The sequence below is a fragment of the Strongylocentrotus purpuratus genome, unplaced genomic scaffold (assembly GCF_000002235.5).
Source record: "Strongylocentrotus purpuratus isolate Spur 01 unplaced genomic scaffold, Spur_5.0 spur5_contig_835, whole genome shotgun sequence".
In the NCBI taxonomy this organism is placed as follows: Eukaryota; Metazoa; Echinodermata; class Echinoidea; order Camarodonta; family Strongylocentrotidae; genus Strongylocentrotus; species Strongylocentrotus purpuratus.
This window is the reverse complement of record NW_022145541.1, coordinates 760,304-771,081: the sequence shown is the minus strand read 5'-3', so window position 1 is coordinate 771,081 and position 10,778 is coordinate 760,304. Positions and strand designations below refer to the sequence as shown.

The following is a 10,778-nucleotide window of genomic DNA, read 5'->3' as shown; positions in this document are numbered from 1 at the left end:
CATACCCGTTAGGAAGTTCATTAACGGGTATGGAATTTTTCGAGTGCGCCAGGAATGTCCCAAACATTACAGTTGAAAGCAAACAGGGTCTGGTAAATTTCGCAGAGACGTACGTCTCTTTACAAGAAGCTACAACAAGTCGGCAATATCAAAGAATATTTAGAGAGCAGTGTATAGCAGCGTGGGAAACTTGCTCACAACGTGGTCGAATACAATCACGAAGAACGATCTTTTTAACTTAGCGATTTTCCTGTGAATTCACTATTTTTAAACACAAAAATTCAGAAATGTCCATCCAAATGATATATGTCAATTTTCATGACTTACAATTGCTTCATTCCCGAGATATATCCCTCAAAACCTGGTTAATTTTTCAGCGGAAATGCCTCCAATATCTGTCTTTTTACGTCACACTTTTTTACCCGCACAGTATACAGTAGCTAGTGGAACGCTATTTCCGCATAGCGACTGCTTTAGAGAAGGGGAGGAGCTAGCCGAGCGTAATAGGCAAATTGACGTGGGCGGAACGGGGGATCTATGGCGGTGTAGACCGTCAGCGCTAGGGCCTCGCTGTTGTTGGTGTTGTTATAATTGTTGTTGCATTTTGCAGTTATAGTTTGACATGTTTTTTGTTGTTGCCTTGCATGCTTTTCAGTCGCATTTCGAGCATCGCTCGTGTTTTCAATTTAGCTTGCTGGTGTTCATTTTATCTTGTTTCTTTGACACTCGATTATATGATGATATTCAGTCTCAAAAATAATTTATGCTATTTCGAGTTCTTTCCTTGTTTTTCACAACGGATTTTCTGAAAAATGACTGGTGTTTGTAGGCCCTACTACTTTTTTATGCATGCTTTGTTCTGATTTAAAATCCCGTTATACATAGAGTATTATGGAGCCAGCCTACCCCCCCCCCCCCCCCCTCCCTTCACCAATCCAAATTAAAAGAAGTATATATTATGGCATAAATATTAGTTCCTCTCACTAATGTACGTCAAGATTATAAAATACCCCCCCCCCCCCCCCCTTCCAAACCCTACTGCCACTCCAACCAAGAAACGTCAAGCCACGAACCGCCCGTGATTCCTAGGGGTGTGATAACCAAGGCCAAGACCCCTCACTGCCTCAATCAAGCCAATATTTACGACTACGATTAGTAGTGAATGTATTTTTATGACAAATACTTCGAGAACAATATCAATTACCTACCTGTTTCCACCAAGTTCTGTATAAATTTTACAGTCTATGCCCTCTTCTCCTTTGGTTCCTCACCAGATCGCACATCATCCTCGTCATCCTTTATTTAGTCTTCATTTGGATGTACAGTTTGTACATTATATCCCATATACAATACCAATATAATGATATGCATGCAATTATGAATACTTTGCTATCAATGTGGCAATATCCAATACAAGCTATTAGTCCTGAAAAGCAGGTGTATGTTACGGATATCAATATTTTTTCTAGCTCATGAATATGTGATATTTGGCATATTCGTTGCGATGAAGATAAAGAAAAGCGATGGTGATGATAATGGAAGTGGGCCAAGTAGCACAAATAGTTGCAATCGATTGAAAGTAAAGACGCTTTACTTTAATATTTTTTTTGTAAGCGTTTCATTCAACAAATCAGATTTGCGCATTTAAAAATAATGATGATGTTGACACTAACATGACGATGAAGTGATGGTAGATGATGATGATGATGATGATGTGATGGGCTGATGATGAAGTGACGCAGTATACATTTATTCAGGTAAGTGAATCATTTCTTCAAAGACAATGTGGATTCAAGCGACATCATTAGAAGGAGCATGCATTTACAGGGTTGTTCGTAATCCCTTATAAGGGATTACCTGCTAATCGCCTTAATCCTATCATAGCCCCTATTCAGGATCTGACAGTTATATTCATGAGCCAAGGGCCGGGAGTGATCTTCACAGTGTAGTTGCATGTGTAGTTCTGTGATATTGGCATTCATTTTCTTCAATCATTTTTGTCATTGCGTAGGCTTACTTTATGTCATAAAAGTCTGTAACATCAGCGATATTTATTTGTTTTACTTATTTATCTCCCGCGATCTATATCTTTTTTTCCTTCTCAAGCGCCGATGAGATTGGCATTCATTTTCTTAAAACATTTCTGTCATTGCGTAGGCTTACTCTTTGTCATGAAAGCCCGATCTTGGACATTTTTTTTGGGGGGGGGCACCCCCCCCCCCCCCTTCACGTGGCTACGTGCCTGCTACTTCCACAATGACCCATGGCTCTTTACAAGCCACATTTTTGTTGTTCGTTTTTTATTTCTCTTATCTGTAAAATGTGTATCTGTACGTATATGAGGGTGTTCATGGCTTTATTGTCTTGCACTATGCGTAAGTTTGTTCACAAGCTACCTTGTAGCAAATAATCATTATCCTGAGACATTACTGCTACCCCAATCCCCCCGCCCGCCGAATCATGACGTTTTTCCACAAGTCACCTCTTGCAAACAATTAATCAGTATCCTCCCCCCAGCACCGAGACACTACCGCCACCCCACCCTCTCCCCACACTCCCGTCACCAATCTAAAAATGATCATGTAGAGTATTATGGTGTAAAAACCAGTTTTGAAAATAACATTATCCTCCCAGCCCCTAGTACTGATACAATACTGTCAGCCTACCCCCCCCCCCCCCACCTGCCCTTCACCAATCCAAATTAAAAAAGGATATATTATGGTATAAATATTAGTTCATCTCACTGATGTATAAAATACGGTTAATGTCGTCTTCTTTTGTTTACAAGCGACAGATTCCTTTATTTTTGTATCGCTGCATTTATAAAAATAAAACCGTGAGGGGTGTAGAGTGAGGCAATAGATTATACAGTTAGCCTGACGGTAGTGAAGTAAGCGAAAGAACTCGAGAGAAGATGAAAAAACAGGCTTGTGCCAATCATGATCTCACACATAATTATCATCAGCGTTCGTAGAGCTCTCCAGGTGCTATGCAGGGGCTGTATTTAAGCGTTTTTGTGATTAGGTGGTCTGTCAACGACAGACCACCAGAGCTGCCAACCTGTCATTCTCAAAAAACATATTATTCAGCTTGAAAAAGCATATTTTTAGGTGAAAAAACATATTTTGCCTGTTTTTATTTTTTTTTCGTTATTTTCCCTGTAAAATACTATTGCAACTATGTTTCTTTGATTAAAAATGTGTTCAATCATTGACAGCTGCCGATCTATCAATTTAAAAAAAAAAAAAAAGTAAAAAAAAAATACATTTTCAAGGGAAAAAAAATTGTACTTTTAAAAATATATGTTAAATATATTTACCTATTTTATCGAAAAATTTAATAATTTAAAAACATCACAGAATTTTAGAAAATCTCAAAAATAAAACGCTAAGTCAATGAATATGAGGGTCGAATCAATTTGTACACAAAGTCAATGCATTAGCAGGGTCCGGTGTTTGTTTTTCATTTGACTTTTTGAAGATACTATCACATTCGAAAAATCGAAAAATCGAAAAAACTTGTAATAAAATCACAGATTTCTTGATTTTTAGCGCTTTTTTGGAGAAACTTTTTCTTAAAACTGGGCTAAGCCCCCGCATGCTTTGGAAATATGGCTCTGATTTCGCATTTTTGACGGCAAAATTTGGCTTTTAGGATGGATTTTTGGAAGTGACAACGGGACTTTCTTGTACTAGTAGTTAGTGCAGGGAGGCATGCCCTGTTAGTGAGTGACAATGTGTGTAATGCATTGGTATGTATTTTGCGTGTGTTAAGGATATGGCAATTGGATTCGCTGGCTCTATACTCGGTACATGTACCGTACTGTATGCATGGACTGGGGAAATGTGCACGTCTTTGAGTGGTGTACATCCCCTGTGTTGTGTGCAATGGGGATGCGTGCGCGCTGCAGGAATCGCCAATACAAAGCAATAGCACAACTCTGCATACGCTCGTTCTCACAGCCAGCCACGTTTGCACAGCCATACTTGAAACTTTCGAAAAAATTATTTTAGCACAGCAAAACGTACAAACGTATTTTACCCCCCAAAAACGTATTAATACGTTAAAAACGTACTACTTGGCAGCTCTGGACCACCTATTCATTTCGTCAGAATTTTCTTTCTTCTTTACCTATTCCGAGAGATTTATTATATTATTGCCTATCTTCAAATTGCTTTTAATCACTCATGCATGAAATATGCATCATATGAGTAGCATCAAATGAAAGAGGAGGATCTAAGCTTTGCAAATATGTGTCAATTATTAATTATAATTAAGTTATGATAAAACATTGATACTTCTCTGTTTCTTTTTTATTGGGACGCACTGTACAACTCCTTTGCATACTGACACACACGTACAGACACACTTTCACGCAATCATGCAAATTCAAATTTATACCCACGCACAAACAAAATAATAGACGTTAAAACACACATTATTGTTTCCAATTAACAATGATTCATTTATTGAACACATGTAAATTGTAATTGGGCAATTAACTAAACACAAAAGGTCGTTTCGCCTTATCAATGTTCAAGATGAAATAATGTACATCTCGGACCAATATGATACCGAAACTGGTAATTTACGAGTGTTATTTGTAAACCGAGGGCTGTATTTTTGTATTTATTTTACATTTCATTGTAAATGTTTCGATTATTGCTGGCTAATTTTGATTTGTATCATACCGTTTAGACCGTAATCCCTGTCATGAGAGAATTAGTACAATCGTAACAAAAAAATAGCCCCCTTGATATTCCAAGGCCAATGGAAAAGTAGCCCCTAACAAAGAACAAAATCACATTTCTAAAAAGTTCGTTTTCTGTCATTTGATATGACACCTAAATCAGGAAAAATGAGCAAAGTTCTGTTTGTTTAAAGTGATGCTTGCATTTCCATAATTTGATTTTAAAAGTTCGTCTTCATTGCAAAGCTATTATTTCTCAAATTATGAGTTTAGTGTATGGCATTTCAAACCATTCAAAAGGGGATATGAAATCAATGAAATCAATCAACAAAAATCGTTTGTAAATACACATAAGGTTAATTAACAATCAAAGAAACCAGACTTTCAAATTGAGAACCCCCGGAGTGATATTATGGACGGCATTTGTTCCCGCTTGAAACGCCGAACATAGCTGAATATACAATGAATATAATGAATCAATCAATAATGCAGATGTATTACAGATGTATTACATTTAAAATATGTATGAATGAACAAGGACGTGTGATTACAGAGGACCTGTTGGCGCAGTGCCGATTAAACGCCGACGACATCAAGATTGTAGCAAGGAGTTGACCAGTGCGTCCAAATAAAAAGAAACAGAGAAGTATCAGAACGACACCAGTGCACAAAGTGCACATTCTGAAGGAGAATGTTTTCAGCGTGTGTCCTGACACCAGATCCCACCGAGAGAAAGCATGGAAAGCAGTAGTAGTTGTTGTTGGCAACCAGACAAGATACATTTAAATCACAGGGTTCGTCCCTTTTTAAGTCTCATGTATCTAGTCTGGTTGTCAACCGCAGTAACTACAGCTTTCCATGCCTTATCTCGATGGGATCTAGGGACAGGACACACGCTGAAAACATTCTCCTTCAGAATGTGCACTTTGGCAGGGTCTAGTGCCTGTCCTCTTTTACCGGACAGGCACCCCTTCAACCTCTCTTCCTCAGAAAAGATTGCACTGGCAAGCTTCCTTGCTACAATCTTGATGTCGTCGGCGTTCAATCGGCACTGCGCCAACAGATCCTCTGTAATCCCACGTCCTTGTTCGTTCATCGCTATTGGGCGGAGAGGGGGCCGGGTGACTAGACGATGTGGGGTGCTGGTGCTGGGGCTTGAGGTGGTGCTGGTGCTGGAGCTTGTGTTGATGGAGCTTAGAGGTGTAGTAGGCGGCAGCCTCTCCAAAGAAGTGATCTCTGCCATCCTTCTTTCCATGGTGGCCATCCTCATCTCCAGAAGCTCGACGCGTTCAGTTAGGTTCTTGTTGTCGGACTCCAGCTCTGCATTTCGCTCCATGATTCGGATGTTCTGTTGAAGGACAAATCCCTCTCCCACGGCTGCCGGGAGCTGGAAGGTTGGAGCCTTCTCCAAATTCCGGACCTGCTCTCGTAGGCTGTTGGCGGCAACCACCATCACATCCTCCTCGAGAGGGGCCAGCATCCCAGCAGGAATTTCCAGTATATCTGGCGGGTTTACCTCGTCCAGAACGGTAGCAAGCTGCACAGATGAAACAATGAAAAACAAAGAGGGAATTGAATAATTTGGGTTTTCAATAAACACATCACAAACTTCATTGCTACGATATAATTATACTTCTTTATGAATGATCATATGTATCCATATATTCACACAGACCCCCCCCCCCCCCCTCTTATTAAATTTAGTTTTTATTGTTTTGGGCAAATAATTGGAGGGGGCATGTGCCCCAGGCCCGCCCCCTCCTTTGCCACTATAATGGTAAGAGATGGTTTTGCATGTATTTACATAACGGGGGGGGGGGTGGGGGGGGGGGGGGGGGGTGGGGGGGGGGGGGGGGGGGGGGGGGGGGTGGGGGGGGGGGGGGGGGGGGGGGGGGGATATTAAAGAACAAATAGACAATGTGATTTCAGAAAAGCAATGAGATAGGGAACACAAAAAAAGATCAGTGGATGACTCGATATGAAAATCTAAGAATTCAAGAACTAAACTGTTTAAAGTAGATGAGAAAATAGAAAGAAAACATTAGAGAAAAAAGTAGTATACAAATAAGAATACAAAATGGCTGCAGAAAAGGAGCTAGAAGATAAGAAGGAGAAGAAAAGGAAGAAGTGGGAAGAGAAGAAGGATAAGTAGAAGATGGAAAAGGAAAAGAGAGATAAGATGGACATTGCTAAAGGGATAGTTGAGTGTTGGTTTAAAATAGGTGTTGATTATCTTTAACAAAGCATCACATGCGAAATTTTTAATATAAAATGGATAATAATAATAATTCTACATTTATATTGCACACAGCTCTGCCGACATACAATGTATAGGAACCAATCAAATAGATTTTTTAGAGAGCACCCTCCTGAGTTATTAGCTCTTTTGAATGTCTTTTAGCTGATTTTGCATATATTTCGGGAATGATGGAGGTATACATGTAAGTATTAGCTTGGTGAGCATGTAGATTTTGGTTACTTAAATTCAGTTTGACCAAAACTAAACTATCCCTTTAAAATGTGATATAAAATGTGCACTGTACAGCTTTAAAACTTTTGTCTTTCAGTTAATATGAGAGTAGTATTGTTGTTCACCTTCTTTTGGACATGTGTTCGGACTCCCTGTTGCCGCTGAGCTCGTCTAGGGGCTTGACGTGGAGCTTGTGGTGGAGCTTGTGGTGGAGCTTGTGGTGGAGCTTGTGGTGGAGCTTGTGGTGGAGCTTGTGGTGGTGCAGCTGGTGGCTGAGCCTGAAAGAAAACAAATACATTATTGACTTCACATATTTTGAGATGGTTACATTGTGGTGAAAGGTTGATAGCAGAGCATGAAAGAGGACAAGTACAAGTACCGTGGCGGAGCTGCTGCCAGAGCAGGAAAAGGGACTATTACATAAATGACTGAACACGGTTGTGCTATGTCCAGAACAATTGACTGTAAAAATTACTTAGAAACATATATACTGAGTGTCATTTTCATAATGAAACAGACAGTACTTGAATAACAAAGCTATAACTACTAAGAATATTTATTCGAGATTGAACTGTTTTTATTATTATTTTTTAATAAGTGACATTTTTATTTATTTGTTTAGTATACTGAGACATTGAGCTATACCTCTCAATTCATTAAAATTAGCACATGGTGATACTTACATCCTCGTCACCATCCTCCTCGACCATGTCATCCTCCTCGACCATGCCATCCTCGACCATGTCATCCTCCTCCATCATGTCAGCATCGCTATCCTCGTGCATGTCTCCATCCTCCTCCTGTCCTCTCTCCGGCTCGTCTATCTTCTCTGCCAGATGTTCATAACGAAGCATCCGATCAGGGTGCTCTGCTGTGATGAGCTGAAAAGGGGATGTGAAATAATAAAATATAAGAAATCATTGAACTCTTCCATCTGCTATAATAACGCCACTTTATGCAAAGTAATTGTACAGAATTTGATGTTGGCTGCAAATAGGACATACGTGCACGGTAGTACCTATGAAAGGATCTAGTAACTGTGTTGACATGTGCAAAAAGTGATGAGTGGTTGATACAATGTATATTGTTATCTGACAGGTCCACTGGCAGATGTGTGCCATTTCAAGTTGAATAGACGTTACATGGCCGAGTCATGAATTAAAATGCAAGGTGATATTCACTCTGTACATTGTGTTGACGGTCCAGTGAATAAGTTTACATCTGAACACTTCAATCGTTATTTCTTTTTAACGAAAATGAAATTTGGAAAAAAAGATATCTGCCCAATGTTTTTTTTGATAATACAAATACAAACAAGGTAGGGAACCGCTATTATGATTGGATTTCGAGGATTTGGAAAGTTTACTAAGTCCCTTTAATGATATGATTATCAATGGAACAACTCGGAAGTATAATTACCTCACAATTAAACGGATCGTTAGTTTCGACATGCAGCACGTCTCCTCTTACTCCATATCCCGTCACGAGCTGAACTTGATCCCCTCTCTGCAGATGAAAAGGTTGCGACGATGGCCACCACTTTGGCAACAGCTTCACTGGACGTTTGATGCAAGCTTCCCTCACCTCATCAGGGGCAACAAATGCTGTCCCACCATGGTTTTTCCAACTGCACAAGACATAAAATTGAACATTATTAGCCACACATTATAACCAAGCCACTAAATATATACCAGCGGATAGTCCGTTTATTCTAACATTAGCCCTAAGGCCAAATAATAAAACAAAAACATGTTTAGCGTCCAGCTTTTTTGAAAAAAAGGAAGGAGGCACTTTTATTTCTTCTTCAAAATGGCCGCTCGGTACATTTTCCCCGACAGTCGAGCTATTTTTCAAATCAGAAATAGATCCATTTTAATGTGTTTTTTTCTTCAAAATTTCACCCCCAAAAATAGGAGTCGGCCCACAAAAAGAAAGCGGTGAGGACGATAAATATGTAAAAAAAAATGTAATGGCCTAAAATTACTGGGCTATAATAAGGTACCAATTACAAATATGCATGACAATATAAGTGTTACTATCCTGTAGGCTATAGATACATGTATTTGTACAAATAATTTTGCCCCAAAATTATAGACGAGATTAGAGATGGAATGTCCTCTCTGTTAGTGTTTCGGTACGATTTCCAATTAAATGAAATCGAATAAAAAATAAATATGGACGGAAAACCTATAACCTGAGAACGAGCCCCATTCAATTTCAATTATTCCAAAAAAAATATTTATGCTTTAATTCATCGCCAGACTTGTTGATTTTCTTTCCTATTATACATAATTATGTTGCTGAGTAAAAAAAAATCCAATGGAAGTCATTATTATAGAAAGTACAGATATACCATAACTAACTTACCTCACTTTGACAGCATCATCATCCTCTGTAAGGATTGTGGCCAACAGCCACACGCCGCAGTCTGGATCCCTGGCGTGGGCAACACGTTTCGCTGGTCTGGGCATTGTCGAACAGTCCAAGGCTGTCCAATAGCTTTGACAGTGCAATAACACTAACAGTTTCCGGTATCAAATAAGTTATGTCCAATAGCTTTGACAGTGCAATAACACTCAACAGTTTCCGGTATCAAATAAGTTATGTCCAATAGCTTTGACAGTGCAATAACACTAACGGTTTCCGGTATCAAATAAGTTATTCTAATGTAGTCTTAACGATGTACGAGGTCAAAAACGAAAGCGCGAATGTCCATCGTCTTAATCAGGGAGGTCTTTATAGGGCCTAGCCACGAAGCCATCTAGCCATCGCTGCTTTTGTTTACTTCGGACGAATGAATGGCGAGAAGGCGAAAGGACCTCGTCGCGATTGACCAATGAAAAGCCTCTGGTCCGATCGCATGCACGCGTGATGCGCATACCTTTGATGCGTCGCCGAAGCCGTCTATATACGACGTGCGAAATGCAGAAGTTTACGAAAGAATCCTTTGATAATTAGACATAATACGGGTCAAAGAGAGCATCTATTCAATGTCCAGCCCCTTCATTGAAATATCGGCTTCTCTCTGATGCACTTAACGTTTAACGAGGAACAAAAAAAAATGTACAATCATTATATTATAGTCCCTTGCCCATTGGCCGAATGTGACAGACAGCCGAATAAAAAATTATGTGTACAATGTACTGCCTGCTTGATTTTCAAACACCGCGAAGAATATGTTGAAGTATATAATGCAATGTGTACATAAATACAAATGTAATACACACTTGTAGCAAAAGGACTGTCGCTTTAGATTAATAAATGACGAATATATGAACGATAACACTGTATTTTTTTGTGCAGATGTTACTGCATTTATTGATAAATCAAATAAAAAACCATTCAAATAAAAATAATAGTATATAATAAAATGTATTTACATAAAAAGTGACAACTGAAATAAACACACACACACGCACACACAAAATGCATACATATATATATATATACATATATATATATATAATCAAAGAATCAAGATAAATGCATAGGCCAACTATCATGAAATGCTTGAGTCGATAGCCGGAAAAAAGGAGCGGGGGGGGGTACATGATGAACTAAAGTAACTGTCCAATAATTTGTTGATAAGATCAATATTATTCTGGACATGTCATTAAA

The 10,778-nt window shown here is 39.1% G+C and overlaps 1 protein-coding gene across 1 annotated transcript; it reads right to left on the bottom strand.

The window, feature by feature from the left end:
- Window positions 1-5,000: 5,000 nt before the first annotated feature.
- LOC105445281 (histone-lysine N-methyltransferase 2B) lies at window positions 5,001-10,127 on the bottom strand. The gene is made up of 5 exons (XM_030985244.1): window positions 9,528-10,127; window positions 8,580-8,787; window positions 7,844-8,041; window positions 7,286-7,438; window positions 5,001-6,227 (listed from the first exon to the last, which is right to left on the bottom strand). Exons 1-5 carry the CDS (start codon window positions 9,629-9,631, stop codon window positions 5,478-5,480), a joined length of 1,413 nt encoding a protein of 470 aa, XP_030841104.1. The 5' UTR covers window positions 9,632-10,127; the 3' UTR covers window positions 5,001-5,477.
- Between the last annotated feature and the right edge of the window lie 651 nt (window positions 10,128-10,778).